This window comes from Myotis lucifugus, unplaced genomic scaffold, assembly GCF_000147115.1.
Source record: "Myotis lucifugus unplaced genomic scaffold, Myoluc2.0 scaffold_7, whole genome shotgun sequence".
Lineage (NCBI taxonomy): Eukaryota > Metazoa > Chordata > Mammalia > Chiroptera > Vespertilionidae > Myotis > Myotis lucifugus.
The window spans coordinates 6,073,352-6,088,950 of NW_005871055.1; the positions used below are offsets into that span (position 1 = coordinate 6,073,352).

General features: G+C 38.2%; 2 protein-coding genes across 2 annotated transcripts in view; one reads left to right on the plus strand and one right to left on the minus strand.

Annotated features, from left to right (window-relative positions):
* The window catches only part of GTF2F2 (general transcription factor IIF subunit 2), a 132,451-nt gene that overhangs the window by 54,120 nt on the left and 62,732 nt on the right, over positions 1–15,599 (plus strand). The gene's annotated exons all lie outside the window — the stretch shown is intronic.
* Positions 634–2,501, minus strand: KCTD4 (potassium channel tetramerization domain containing 4). The gene has a single exon (XM_023748368.1). The coding sequence runs from the start codon at positions 2,322–2,324 to the stop codon at positions 1,545–1,547; it is 780 nt and encodes a 259-aa protein (XP_023604136.1). The 5' UTR covers positions 2,325–2,501; the 3' UTR covers positions 634–1,544.

The following is a 15,599-nucleotide window of genomic DNA, read 5'->3' on the forward strand; positions in this document are numbered from 1 at the left end:
AAAAGTTGATGTTTTCATTGAAGCATTTTCTTTCTTGTTATACATAAAAGAAGATTGTATGGTTGATGTGAAGTGTGTTGTGGTGTTTTTTTTTTTAATGTAGATTTTTTTAAAGGACTTCTTTGTATAATAGATTTTAAAATATTTCTCCTAGTATGTACAGCCACCTTTTGTGTTATCTTAGATGTTGTAACTGGAAGTCATATTAGCTTCATTGCTAATTCTAATTTATATGTGTAAGCCAACTTTTGGCACATATGCTAATTTATGTAATCTCAATAAAGATTTTCAGAAATATCTTGTTAAAATTTATTAAAAATTAAGATTTAGTTGCAAGTTTTAATGGTTAAATTTGAAAGGTGCAAATTTAAGATGTAATTTGTTCTTAGAATACAAAGTAAATAAGTGGTATAGAAATGACTAGCTGTTACTTGGGAGGGAAAAAATGCACTCACATTTAAAAGTGAGTTTCTACATTATTTCATTGAGGTAGCTGTATATAAAACTTAATTTAAAAAACAGCTTTTTAGTTAGCATGAAGTAAAAAAATTAAACACAACTCAGTGAATAAGAAAAATGTGTAGTGATGTTCATTTAATATTGTTGAGCTTGAAAAATGAATAGATAGGGTGATTCTGAAAATGAATTCCTGCCTGTATTATTCTAATACCATACTCTGTGGAAATGAAGTTATTCATGCTGTGTTGGAGCTCAGCCTGCAAAGAAGTAAATTTGCTGATTTTTGTCACTTGCAAGACCATCCAGTTATTAGCCTGCCAGTTCATTACACCTGTGCATAATACTGTGTGAAATCATCAAGTGGTACTATTTGTTTTAAAGTGACACATGTAACTTTTTATTATAATGATTAATGCAACCAAAGAAGCTAGTAGTGCTTATATTTTTTATTTTCAGCAAGCAGTTTTCTAGGAATTGTCAGCAATATATCAATTCAGCTATAATTCAAGTATTTAACACAGAAACTATAAATAAGCTTTTGGTGCCTACCAATAGAAATTAAATCAAAATTAATGCCTTCTTACACTCTTTTTGGTTTCACTATGCTCTGTTTTAGTAAATCTGCATATCTGTTTTTCTTGCAATGGTTAATTTTACCAGTTCAGTTTCTTTGTAGATTTTTGCCATAAGTAAAAAGGATTTTAAATCTTGTAGCCCCTTCAAATATTTTATTACCATTTACTTAAACGAATGATAATGTACATGCTTGTTTATTGTAGAAGCACCCAAGACATTTTGATTAAAAGACAGCTTAAGGAAAAATAAGTACAGGCATTCAGTCTTTATTTACAATATATAGAAGATCACTGTTTTCATTTTAAGTGTAAGAGTCTGATCAGCAGGAAACCCTAGAGAAGGACATTTTTAGCAATAGAATTTACATACCGTTAGCGCACAGTATTTGATTAGCAGCAGGGCTCTCAGTACAGAGCTAGCTGGGCACATTATTTGGGATGCCTTTGATGCTGTGGTTTTCCGAAGCTTGCTGGCTGCATGCTTGTTGCCTTTGTTCGTGACACAGGTAATTACTTGATAAAATGAAGTGCATCGCTGTGAACAATTGACCCTTTAGAACAGTCCAGGCTGGTCAGCAGTCTGAAACCACACTTTAAAGCCATCATTATAGCCTCAAACTTAAGAGTTTCCAAGGTACAGACAAAGGTGTTGTCTTCCTTTAGTACAAGTCGAGTGCCATTTTCAGACTTTATGAAGTATTTAAATTGAATGATATTTGACGATACTGAAAACTCCTCTGGAAAACCATCCAGCCTGCTTTTGGACACCAGCACAATGCGAGATTTGATTTTTGATATGAAATCAGGAGCATTACAGAAGATTCTGAGTCCTTGTGAGCGATCATGGTTATCTGTTATTTCCAAGAAAGTAGTCTCTCTGGATGTTAGCTGTTCTTTCTCCCACCTGGATTTCACTTCCTCTGCCAGTCCCTTGAGCTGAAAGAATTCTGCTTCTTGTGCGAGAAGTTGATTTTCTCGAAACCCTTCAGGCAGTAGAAGTTCTCCATTTCGTAGGAAGTTTAGGACGTGCCTGAAGAGGAGCCCATCCCTGTCTATGAAATAATGGCCATCAGCATCAAACGGGCAGAGGATTTTTCCATTTACTATACCTTCAAGGAAAGTGTCGGGGTACTTGGTCAATGTTTGCTTTTGAGTAATGTATAAATATCCACCAACGTTGAGGGTCATCAGTGAAGATTTGCAGTTCTTTCCTTGGTCAGCATCTTCCAGGCTGTTGTGTTTCCCTTCATATTCCTTTTCTTTATCTCTTCTGTTTACTTTACACTCCATTTTGGAAAATGCTATTTCAGCTTGTTCTTCTTGGATTTGAAATTTTTACAAAAACTGCCTCACAAACACGCCTTTATTCAGCTGCAGCCTGGTGATGGAATGGAAGTGCTGGCAGCATCGCTCGCTCTGTCAGCTCGGTTTTGCAGTAGGTGGCGTATCAGCTATGTATGCAGGAGCTCTCTGGAGTAAGACGAGGGAAAAAAAAGATCATTTGCATTTAACTGTATCAGGGAAGGAATTTGTTGTGAAAAGACTTTCATGTATATTCTTTGAAGTAATAAAAGTTACTCAGGAAAAATTAAATTTCCTCTTGACAGTTAAGCAATTATAATTGTTTAATTCTCCAGCTAAGTGTGAGTTTTTATCCATTTCTAAATGTCTACTAAGATATTACTTAATAAGGCAGGCTCTTCATATTGAATAATATTGTCTTTTGGAGTATACTGTATATTGAATTAGTCTCATTTTTAAGAGTAAATTATAAAGAGAAAACCTAAAGAGAAAGGAACTAGGTATATATGATTTTCTCTTATATAAAAAGCCACACATTTCACAGTGGTGTAGTCATTTTAGAAACCCAAGTGGGAACATTTAAACCTGTTATTTGTGATATTGCACTTGAATTTAATTATATTTGGTTTTGGGGTCTTTAGCAAGTGAGAGAAGTTTTTTAATATCTGTTTTTTTACCGTAAAAGTAAAAAATTAAATATATAGCCTTTGTAGTAATCATTTACATGTTTTTTTGTTAAGATTTCCTATAGAATATATATAAGCTTGTTTCACCCTAAACCTGCTTCAGTGCTGAACAAAAGACTTGGACTGATGTAGAAAATATAACTCTGTGCGTGTGTGTATGTGTGTGTGTGTGTGTGTGTGTGTGTGTATGTACGTACTTGTGCTTATGAAGATAAAAGACAAATTTAAAATACCTACTATAGTGACATGGGAAAGTTGATTTTTGTTGTTGTTTTCAGTGTTCACAAAAGATGGAGAGAAGGACCATAACCGAGTCTTTTTTGTTGTTTTGTTTTTTAAATTGGGAACTGGAATGACATGTGAGTGTTCCTTCTTCCCCTATAACTTGCCTTCCAAAACATTTTAGTGATCTGAGCTTTCAATTCTAGAATTTAAAGACCCATGATAAGAAGTATGAACATTGTCCCCAATACACTATTATTTGACTGGTCTGACTGCTAAATTACTCTGGGGAACTACATTGTTTTCAGAATCATAGGACTAGATTTTATATTACATTGATTTATATTTATTTTACATTAAAATAGGCATTTTTAAATTCTTCAACAGTATGTTGATAGAAATATTGGAGCAGATTCTTCTAAACATGCTTACCTCATGTGTTCTCTAAACAATGTTAGATTTCTCAGTCATAAAAAAATTATATTAGCCCTGGCCAGTATGGCTGTTGATTAGAGAAGAGAGAGAGAATGGGAGAGGGGGGGGGGGGGGGGGAGGACGGGGGGACTGCCTCCCGCACAAGCCCCAACCAGGGCTGGGAATCGAACCAACGACCCTTCTGTGTGTGGGCTTGCACTCTAACCATTGAGCAACACTGGCTGGGGCCATTATAAAGATTTTGAATTTAACATTTATATGTCATTGAGATGATCAAAAGTCCATTGAAATCAAACTAGAAATTTAAAGCATAACATTTTTTAGGGCTGGTTATTGCTTAGAGACCATGAGATGTAACCTCTTCGTTTTACCAAAGACACAATTGCATTCCAGAGAATTTTTAGTGTTTTATCTAGAACTTTATAGCTTGTTAATGGCCAACACTAAGGACTAAAGCTTCCTCTCAGTCCTGCCTCATTTAAGAAGAGTTTGCTGTTATATTCTGACAATTTCACGTGTGTGTTGACATTTTTTGGAATCAAGTCTTCTATTGATAGGACTTTTTAAGACATAGTGAATAGATTGGAATTTTTGGTACAGCTTTGGAAATATATTCATGGAACTCTTATGTTCATCATCACTGCACGTGAGTAGCACCATACAATGGCAGAATCAACCAAAGTTCTTTTCATGAATGTTATGGGACATCAGAATCAATAGAACATAACTGTAGTATAGTGATAGAGACTGTGCTGGTATTTTCTTTGTATGTTTAAAGTGATGTAGTCAAATACTGTGTGATGCTGGGTCTGCTTCCTTACACCCTGTCACTGGCAGTGAAGCTAGTGCTGCTAGAGGATGGACTTCCATGGGCTGGGAAGGTGAGGCAGCAGAAGTTGAACTTCTGACCTCTTCAGCCCTCACTCCAGGGGGGCGCCTTACATTTGCTAACTTGCTCACTTCTGGTTTTGGATGCCTGTTTTTTAAAACTACTGATGCTTGCTCTTTGTTTCTGTTGCTTGTTTTGACAGGCTGACCTACCCCATCATGTGCCTCTATCCTGTGGTCACTTTTTCTCACTCTAGTGTTCTTGGCTTCCACAAACTTGACGTGTATGATTTGTTTGCCACCTGTGTCTTGGCAACAATAGTGTAACAGAAACCTTGTCTAAATGCCTGACTAGAATCTGATATGAAACCATAGGACTCTTATTCTGTGTCCTTTGTCCCCACTTGCAGTCTTAAAAATGAAAATGGCACACAGTAGGCCATTTTGCATGTAACTTAACTAGAGGCTCAATGCACGAAGATTCGTGCAAGAATAGGCCTTCCTTCCCCTGGCTGCCAGCACCACCTTCGCTCCGGTCCGGAGCCACCTTCCGCCTTTGCACGCCGCCCAGAGGCCTGGAGTGGCCGGGGCGGGGCAGAACACCTGCGTCCAAGCCCGGCTGCCACCATCTTTGTCACGTCAGTTTGCATATTCCCTCCTTATTGGCCATGGGTGCTGTCATCTTTGTTGCAAAGTGATGGTAAATTTGCATATTCCGTCTTTATTAGATAGTATTGCAAAATAGTGCACAGTAGGCCCCACCTTACCCTTATCACTCCATGTTATTCCATTAAAACAAGATGATTGGGGTTTACAGAACTTGAAGGGGGTTGTTCATCATTGCTGCCTATTGTGGTCCACATGCCCCTTAGGAGAAAGCACCTTGGTTGTTTTTTGTTTTGTTTTGTTTTTTTCAGTCTATTCTAAACTTACGTTTACCTGCTTGGGGTGTGTGGGGTAGGGTAAGCTTGTCCTAGGTAATGTCAATCATTTAATTCATTTTATCAATAATTTAATTCATTTTAATCAAAATCTATTTAAGTGTCCAAACTTTTGTTTTGTTTTGAAATATAAATTCATCTACATTAGATGTTGTCTGGTACTGGGATTCTACTAATACAAGTGCATACTACCTCACCTACCTTATAACTATAAAAATGGTGTTTCAGGACCAAAGCTAATGGAAATATCCATGGTTTATGTGACCACATTTCTCCGCCTTACTGCAGATACAAACTGGAATTAAGCAGTTCAGTAGATTAAACAGAAGAGCTTAACCCACACATCAATGATTAGCTAGCTCACTTAGTTCCACTAGACTTGAGAGTTTCATCTGCTTTGCAGACAAAGTTTTATTGGAGTTAGATTACCTCTATCTTAGACATCTGTAAATCACACATATACAGGACTCTTTAGCCAACTTTGAGGATTTAAACAATGCCATTGTCAGGTTCTTGATATGAGTATATCCATTGGTTAGGCCCATTTCCTACCGAAATTCTAGCTAAACCTTTCAGTATATAGTCATGCTAATTGTTCACTCTCTGCATTAGGCAAAACTTATTCTAGGCCAGTTGGAGTCATTCCCATCTTATCTACCAATTCCTGACAGGAAATGATGTCATTGTCATCACCATAATTCAATATGAGAAACATTCATTTTGATACTCAGCTATGACTATTTTTTAGCATCTTCTGTTAAAAAAAATAAAAATAGCCTAGCTAATGTGGCTCAGTGGGTGAGCGTCGACCCATGAACCAGGTGGTCAGGGTTTGATTCCAGGTCAGGGCACATACCTGGGTTGCGGGCTTGATCCCCAGTGGGGGGCTTGCAGGAGGTAGCTGATCAGTGATTCTCTCTCATCATTGATGTTTCTATCTCTCCCTCTCCCTCTCTCTGAAATCAATAAAAACATTAATAAAAATAAATTGCACAGTATAATGTATTAACATTTTTAAAGAATCAAGAATGTAATTCATTTTAATCAAAATCTATTTAAGTGTCCAAACTTTTGTTTTGTTTTGAAATATAAATTCATCTACATTAGATGTTGTCTGGTACCGGGATTGTACTAATACAAGTGCATACTACCTCACCTACCTTATATTGCTGATTAATCGCAGTGTCTAAATAACTATGCAGATAACTTGTATCCTCCAGGGACTCACTGGATATAACCTTTGGCTAGAAGGTGATGTGGATGGGTGATTCCAGTCAGATGAATACACTTGTAAATGTTTTACAGTGTTAAACTGGGTCTTCAAAGAAGCCCAGGAAACTTTGCTACACCAGCAAATTTTTAGCTTCATTTGAGGAGTTAGAGAAGAATAAAGCACTATGTGTCAGAAGGAGCACAAATAAAAATGACAGACTAAATGAGAAATTCAGGCAAAATTCTATCCATATTTCTTTGTGTTGCATTACAGAGGTAATCTTGAAAACAATTTACAAATCATATTAACTAATGTTTTAAATGTACTTTGGGAGATGAGTATTTCAGGGAAACCTATGTTTTATAATTCTGTAAGCAGGAGTCATTCAAGCTTTTTTAAATGAGTTTTCTCTTTTTTGAAGTGTAGCCTATGAGTTATTATTCGCTAGAAAATTTTATTGTAACCAGATGAGCAAAGCACTTCTATAAACCATCAAGTGAACTTTGAAATAGTATTGAACTCATTTATATATTACTACTTGGCATTCTCTTTAAAAAGATGTTATAAATTAATAACTATTATCTACATTCTCAAAATGAGGTACATGACTTAAACTTACGAAAGTAATATTACTTTGAAATCAGTGGCCAAACGGGTCTCTTCTCCCAAATGCTGTCCCCTACCATGTTCCTTCTATTGTCCTCTTATCTTTAGATCCTCTTGTGTCTTTAGAAGTGAAATGGTGTGGAGGAGAGAGAAGGGGGCTTGAATAGCAGAACAAGATATGATAGCTCATAGGAGCAAATGCAGTTTCTTATTCATAGAGAGTAGAGTGATTGGGAATTAGGAATGGAGAACTTTATTATATTGCACATTTTGACATATGACATTTCTGAAACATTAAGCATTTCAGGGTGTATGTTAAAATTATGGGCTTATAAAAGTTTCATGGCAGTATTTTGTCTTTCTTTAGTGACACATAAAAATGGTGAATATTACAATTGACGGTATCTTAGATTTGATGAAATATTTGAGCAGCACTATGAGTTACTACTCCAGAAAATAAAACTAACAGATATATAGGCAGGGGAAAAGTGAGAAGGGGTGGGGGTAGGGGAGAGAGATATTAAGGCAGCAGTTCTCAGCCCTAGCTGGTGCATATTAAATTATCTAGGGAGGTTACAAAAATACACTCCCTCTTGCCCTCACAATGCAGTTAGAGAATAATCCCTGGGAGTGAGCCTCTGCAGTTGATTCTAATGGTCAAGCAGAGTTGAAGGACTACTTTATTAAAGATGATGAGCTCAGGAAAGGGAACTTACCTCAAAGTAGTTCTTGATGGGGACATAATTTCTACCCTGTTGTTGTGAGGGTCACTTATGATTAAAGTATATTAAAAATCATAAAGAACTAAACTAGTGTATGGTATTACTACTGTCACTAATTAAACATGATGAAGAAAACAGGATGAAATTAATAAAACTTGGATCATAATCAGTGATTTTAAAATGTCAGTGATTGTTTATAAGTATTTCATTAATAATATTGATAATAATAATAATAATAATATCCCTCAACTATGTTGTAATCTTTCTAAGCAGGGTGTCTATGTTGTGTTTTTTTCCTTTGTGCCCCTCATCACAGGTAGCAAGTTTTTGGCACTATTTAACAAAAATATAGCCCTATAGTGAGAGTCTTTTCTCTGGGAGACTTAATCTTTCCCGGAGGATTTGTTTTTTTCTATTTAATTTTTTCTGTTGTTTTTAAAAATTATTCCTCATTTCAAGTGCTGCTGCCAAAGCTGGATTGCAACCTTTGATGAAGGTCTGAGTAAAACAAACTATTACAGTACTTTGATTTCCCTGCCCTTTTGCATTTATTATTATACTAGAGGCCCGGTGCACAAAATTGTGCACTGGGGGCACGGTGTCCCTCAGCCCAGCCTGCACCCTCCCCAATCTGGGACCCCTCAGGGGATGTCCGACTGCTGGTTTAGGCCCGACCAGGCCATCAGGGGAGGGCAGTTGGGGGCGACCAGGCCAGCAGGGGAGGGCAGTTGGGCGATCAGGCCAGCAGAGGAGCAGATAGGCGTCAATCAGGCTGGCAGGGGAGTGGTTAGGGGGTGATCAGGCAGGCAGGCAGGTGAGCGGTTAGGAGCCAGCAGTCCCGGATTGTGAGAGGGATGTCTGACTGCTGGTTTAGGCCCGCTCCCCAGGGGATCAGGCGTAAGCTGGCAGTCAGACATCCGTCTCGCAGCCTGGGAGCCTTCAGGGGATGTCCAACTGACGGTTTAGTCCCATGGGGAGCGGTTTTAAGCTGCAGTCAGACATCCTTAGCTTTGCCTAGGAGGCTGGAGAAGCTCCTGCCACTGCCGCTGCCCTCACAGCTGTCAGCCCGGCTTGTGGCTGAGTGGAGCTCCCACTGTGGGAGTGCACTGAACATCCTGCATTGAGCATCTGCCCCTTGATGGTCAATGTGCATCATAGCAACAGGTTGTTCCTGGTTGTCCCGCTGTTAGGGTCAATTTGCATATTAACCTTTTATTATATAGGGTTACAGCATTCATATCTTTTATAAAGCTGTATTTTATTTCTGGGTTTTATTCAGCCTCTTGTTCTTTAAAACAACTTTGAGATTAGAGATTATGATTATTTATATAACATCATAACATCATGCCCATATCTGTAGTTAAGAGCTTTTTATATTGGATTAATTGTATGTGTGGTGTCACAAGCGAAAAGAGACTAGCATGAAGTATAGGAGGAATGATAACTAGTGAACTTGCTTTGAAAGTATTAAAATGTTTTTAAAATGCTCAGTCACTAAGTTATTTCTTTTATCAGAAATCTGTTATGGTTTCTATAGACTCATATAACTAACTGTACATACTTATGGCCACTGCCTTTGATTTTGTACCATGACTAACCACTTTCCCTCCTATTCCTAGGCGATCAGTTTTGTAATTCATAGGTACCCTTTGATCAGCACTACAACATCCCTTTCTTTGTCCCAGTCTGTAGGGGAAAAGGTGAAGAGTAATACTGTGAGTAAAGAAGTTAGAATGTTTTCTAAATACTAAATCTAGTTCTCAAACTATGGTTACATTATTTGGTTTAAAATTAGGAATTCCCAGGGCATTAGGCATATTTGAAATTTGAATATTACTGTAAGAAAACACATTACATTAACAGAAAACTTTTGGGAATATTTATATGACTGCTCATTTGTTACTTTTGAGGTAAATAATCAAATCCTAACTCTGTAAGTTTACTGAAATCTGAGCATGATCTTTTATTCCTAAAATTTCTGAAGATTAAATAGAGATTAGAGAATCAATTCACAAGTTTGAATAAAAAAATCTTTTTTAATTTAAAGGGACTGCAAGTTTGCCTAACTGGTTTGTTAAGATGCCAAGTAGCTTGTGTTAATTGGCCTTAACTGTGAATCACAGGCAAAATCTGCTAGGAAAAGATTTTAAAAGAGGATAATGGCAACTACTAGAAATACTGAAAATAATTTACCTTTTAAATGCACCTGTTCTTCATTACTTTTCCAGACAGGGTAGACAGATTTGATACAAGTGTGAATCCAGAAAAGTAGCTTCAAAAGTCTTGTGGATCAGTCCAAAATCTTGGTTAATAGCCCACTCGTCTGTGTTTTAACTTGAGTTGTAAGTACTCTTAAAGGCCTCCACGTTGAACTGGATCCAGAGAGGTCTTGTGGAAATGTATGCCTGTAACTTCCTGATGCCTAACATGTTCCTAACATACCGGCTCGAATTACTTACATGCCGATGCTACTAAGCACCCTTCCGGCTTACTTACTACGTTAACTTGTTCAAACTAGGAATGCCCTTAACTTGTAAAAAGTGCCACTTAATTCTCTTGAATTCTTCAACTCAGAGTATATCTCAAATTGAGATATAGAGTAGAAAGCTTCAGCTTAGAGCAGAAATTTGTGTATTATCAAGTCTTGGGCAGCTTCTCAACATTTTATCTGTCTAAGAAACATTTTCTCTCTAATTTCTACTCAAAGGAAAATTAATTATATCTAGATCTTTTAGAAAGTGTAAGAGCAAACAAAATAAACACTGATAAAATAATAAAACTTCCCCAATTAGATAGGAAGGCCAGTTATGTGTTTCTTTTCTTTTTTTAAAGAGATCTTAGAGATTCCAGTAACTTCATTGCTGAGGCCCAGAGATGTGAAATAATGTTTCCAAAGTAACACTGCTACTTACGATAGCATCAGAACTAGAAGTCTTCAGTTATTTTTATAGGATATGCTTTGTGTACTTAACTTTTAAAAATCTTCCTTCAAATTTTTATAAATAAGTAAAATTTTTTCCTTCCATCACCAAAAGTATGTTCATACTCATTACGATTCTTTTGGTTACAATTGACAGAAACCAATTAGTAAAACAATTTAGCAAAAAAGGAGGGGTGGAGGGTTAGGGAATAGAATTTAGAAAGGATTTGGAATATTTCCCAGAATCCCAAGAAGATTTGATCAAATGGCCAAGTCAAGGAAAAGGTAGGAACTGAGCCATTCCAAGACTTTCAGTAGAATGAGCTTAAGTGGCTTCTCTTAAAAGTGCTGTCATGACCAGTCATTCCAGTGATTTCTGGTGTAGTCCCTTAGTTTAAAATTTCAAGTGAGAGAGAAGCAGAGATGAAAGCCATTGCACACTGTTCCCACAACCTTCAGTGCCCTTCTGATTTGCCTACCAGTCGAAATCCTATCCATTTTTCAAGGACCAGCACATACATTGCTTTCTCTATCACAGCTCTTTGTGATCCCCAGCTAGACATAATGTGAGTGTGTGTGTGTGTGTGTGTGATGTGTGTGTGATTTCCAGTACCCTGTGTATGTCTTTATCTTATAGCCTCATAAGCATTAACAAATTCTACTTTATACTAGTACAGTAGAATCCCATACCCATATGGAAGGACCTGTACTCAGTCAGTTAGACTCAAAGGTAGGGAATCATAAAATGATATTAATATACATTCCTACTGCCTTAAACATTATATCTTAAAACTTATAAATGTACATTTAGTTACCAATGTTCATGTAGGTCATTGTTTTCAATATAGTATGCTGATTGGGCATCTGCTTTTTCTTGTGAAAATTAAACTCACAATTGAGTTAGATTTTCAGTTTTGGTTTCTTTAAAAAGGAACAAGAACTTAGACACTGGGAAACAAATTGAATGCAGAATCCTTCTAGACTTCTATGTTTCTTAGAAGCAACTCCCTTCCTCATACACATAATTAATGGGGTTATCCTATATAATAAAGAGCTAATATGCAAATGGTCATCACGGCCTCATGCCGTCACACTGTAAAGGCTCAGACACTCAACACTGGGGAGAGAGAATTGGGGACCAGCCAGGTACAAATGAGCTTGTGAGAGAGGAATGGGGACCAGCCAGGCTGCAGCCTGGGAGAGGGACAAGTCGCCTGCCCCGTGGTCCTGGGTGCCAGCGGCTGGGGCTGTGGCCTGGGAGAGGGACAAGCCACCCGCCCTGCAGTCCCGGGCACCAGAGGCTGCATCTGCGGCCTGGCAGAGGGACAAGCCGCCCACTCTGCGGTCCCGGGCGCCAGCGGCTGTGTTTGTGCCTGTGGCCCGGGAGAGGGACAAGCCGCATTCCCTGCAGTCCCGGGCGCCAACGGCTGCAGCTGCGGCCCGGAAGAGGGACAAGCTGCCCACCCCACAGTCCTGGGCACCTGTGACTGGGGCCCCGGGCAAAGCCGCCTGCCCACGGTCTCCTGCAGCTGCAGCCATCCCGGGTCCTGGGTGCAGGGTGAGGCAGAGGCGGTTAGGGGCAATCAGGCCAGCAGGGGAGCAGTTAGGGGCAATCAGGCAGGCAGGCAGAGATGGTTAGGGGCAATCAGGCAGGCAGGCAGAGATGGTTAGGGGCAATCAGGCAGGCAGGCAGGTGAACGGTTAGGAGCCAGCAGTCCTGGATTGCAAGAGGCAGTCGGCATCCCCCAAGGGGGCCTGGATTGGAGAGGGTGCAGGCCGGGCTGAGGGACCCCTCCACACCCAGGCACGAATTTCGTGCACTGGGTCTCTAGTGTAGTATATAATCAGATTGCATAATTACTAACAGAGCAAAGCTAGCATAAGCGGATTCTAGCATAGTTGGAGCAGAAGTGTGTGTGTGTGTGCTGGAGATTAACCTGCCACCCACTGATGCAGAGTAAACTGTGGGCACCTGTCATATTTAAAAGAGGGGAGTTGAGAGTCTTGGTAATCTGGAAGTGTGTTAAGTGGAGGTTTTTCAAAAGTACTTCTAGGGTATTACAATGATTTGTATACCTATCTTATCCTACTAGACCAGCAGCTCTGACTATATGATCTGGAAACTGCTGGGAACAGGAGTCCCTGAAAACCTTTCAAGGGGTCTGTGAAATCAAAACTTTCATAATAATGCCACGGCTTTTTTGTCTTTTTCACCCTGATTTTCTAAACATTTTTCAGTTTTAGTGTCTAATATGGTAAATATTGGTGGGTAAAACCCACATAAATGAAAACTCTTGGTCCAGCCGAACCGGTTTGGCTCAGTGGATAGAGCATTGGCCTGCGGACTCAGGGGTCCCGGGTTCGATTCCGGTCGAGGGCATGTACCTTGGTTGCGGGCACATCCCCACTGGGGGGCGTGCAGGAGGCGACTGATGGATCTCTCTCATCGATGTTTCTGGCTCTCTATCCCTCTCCCTTCTTCTCTGTGAAAAAATCAATAAAATATATTTTAAAAAAACAAAAAACTCTTGGTCCTTAATACTTTTTAAGAATATGTTTCACAGACCATTTGTGATTAGCGGTACTAGACTCCACTCCTTGAGGGCAGGAGCCATGTTTCATTTATCTTTGCTATTCTTGGTATGTTTTTGCATTACCTTTTACTTGAAAGGCCTTCAGTAAATATCTGATACATGTCTGAGCAAAATAATGGATTATTTTTCAAGTATTTATGGTCTTTCAAAATGGGCCAACAAAGTAGTCTCAAAAAGGGTTCCTATATTTAATAAATATGATCTATAATTAACAGCAGTGGTATTCAAATGCTTTAAGTAATTAATTATAATATTTAATACCTTTCCCCTAAAATCTTAAGCAATGTCTTGAGGAAGGAAAGAAGCATGGTTTAGTGGAAAGAATATGAAAACATGTTCCCGTGAAGCTTTAAGGTATATGAAGGATTTACATTTTGCTTAGCGAACTGTATCATAAATAAATTGGCTTTTTAAATTTTATTTAAGAGGAGAAGGGAGAAAGGATAACAGTGAACAGAGATGTAATGTTATTTAAGAGCAGCCAATTAATCGGTGCAAAGACTTCTCTTTTCCCTTAAGAAGCATTTAAAAGCTATTTTAGATTTAAAGAAAAGTTATTTTTTTGTTTGAAAATGGAATATAATGGTCATAAAATTATGGTTTTGGAAAGTGAATTTTATTGCTTTGTGTGAGTGACCCTGATTAAAGTTTAGTGATGAGAGTGGTGGCCATGTTGAAATGAGCCAGGTGCTTTGGACACTTCTTACCCTTCCCAGTGTTATATGGAGAATATTGAAACTAGAAATTAAATTAGCCTGTTCACGTGCAGTAGTAGGTGCTACTAAATAAGTGAGGAGCATTCACAGGTGGTATTAGGTACCTCTTGTGTGATTCAACATTAATAAACACATGGATTTATATAAATAATTTTTTTTCAGGAACAGTATTCTAGATGTATTTTGTTTTTTAAAAGTATTACTGCCCTGGTTGGTGTGCTCAGTGGTTAGAGTGTTGACCCATACACCAAAGGGTCTCTGGTTCAATTCCCTGTCAAGGGCATGTACCTACCTGAGTTGTAGGTTCTATCTTAGCCCCTGTCGGGTAGTGTGTCTCTCTCACATTGATGTTCCTCTTCCCCTCCCTCCCTTCCACTCTCTCTAAGAATCAATGGAAAAAAATATTCTTGGGTGAGGAGTAACAAAAAAATGGATTAATATGTTTTAATAGTGTGCTTTTCTAGTACATTTATGATACTTTATACATTGAAATTTTCCCAAATCTTGTTATTGATATGTTGGTTTTCTAGATAGAACTTTCAGCTTCAGTGAGAAACAAACTCCAATATAAGATTTGTTTTTGTTTTAAGAAAATTGAAATTCTAATCTTATTAAATCCATTAATGATAGGAAATTATTTTTAGATGTTTTAAATTTAATATAAAATAATAAAATATTTAGGGGCTTATTATTATTTCCTTTCTGGCATACTTTGATGTAAGGTAGGCATTTCTCATCATTGCTCTTTTTGTCATCTGACAGGTTGTTCTTGAGATTTGTTGCCTATGTTGCATTGACGGATTCTTGAACCATTGAATTACATAGTGTGTTCACAATTATTGCATATGGGCTACAACAAGGAGTCCCCTGGATTTTGAAGACAAAATTAAGAAAGGTCATCACCCTATGAGAGTTTTTCTAGTATAAATCTTGTAAGTGCGGTTCTGTCTGCACTTTACAATTTGGTCAGTTTATCTCTCTCCCCCAGGGAACTGCATGCTTCCTGAAGATAGTACTGTGTCTTAATCATCTTTGATTCCACAATGCCTAGACGGTGCCCTCACATAGTAGGCATTTAGTTAATGTTAGAGTAATGCATAAAGTCATTCACCCTGAAGAGCTGAATCATAAATGCATGGCTGATGAGCCAAAGGATTTCCTGATTCTCTTCTCAAAACCTGGGTTAATTCTCACAGAAATATGACTGAGCCATAGCTTTTCCTAACTATAGTCATACATTTCCAGACTGTAGCAAAGCTGATACTCCATGGGATAGTCATATGTATTATCAAATAAGATACAGTATTTTAAGTGAATTTGCCATAATGCTTTGTGCCTAGTAGGCACAGTGTAGTGCTAACTTTTGTTTCCTTCTTCCGT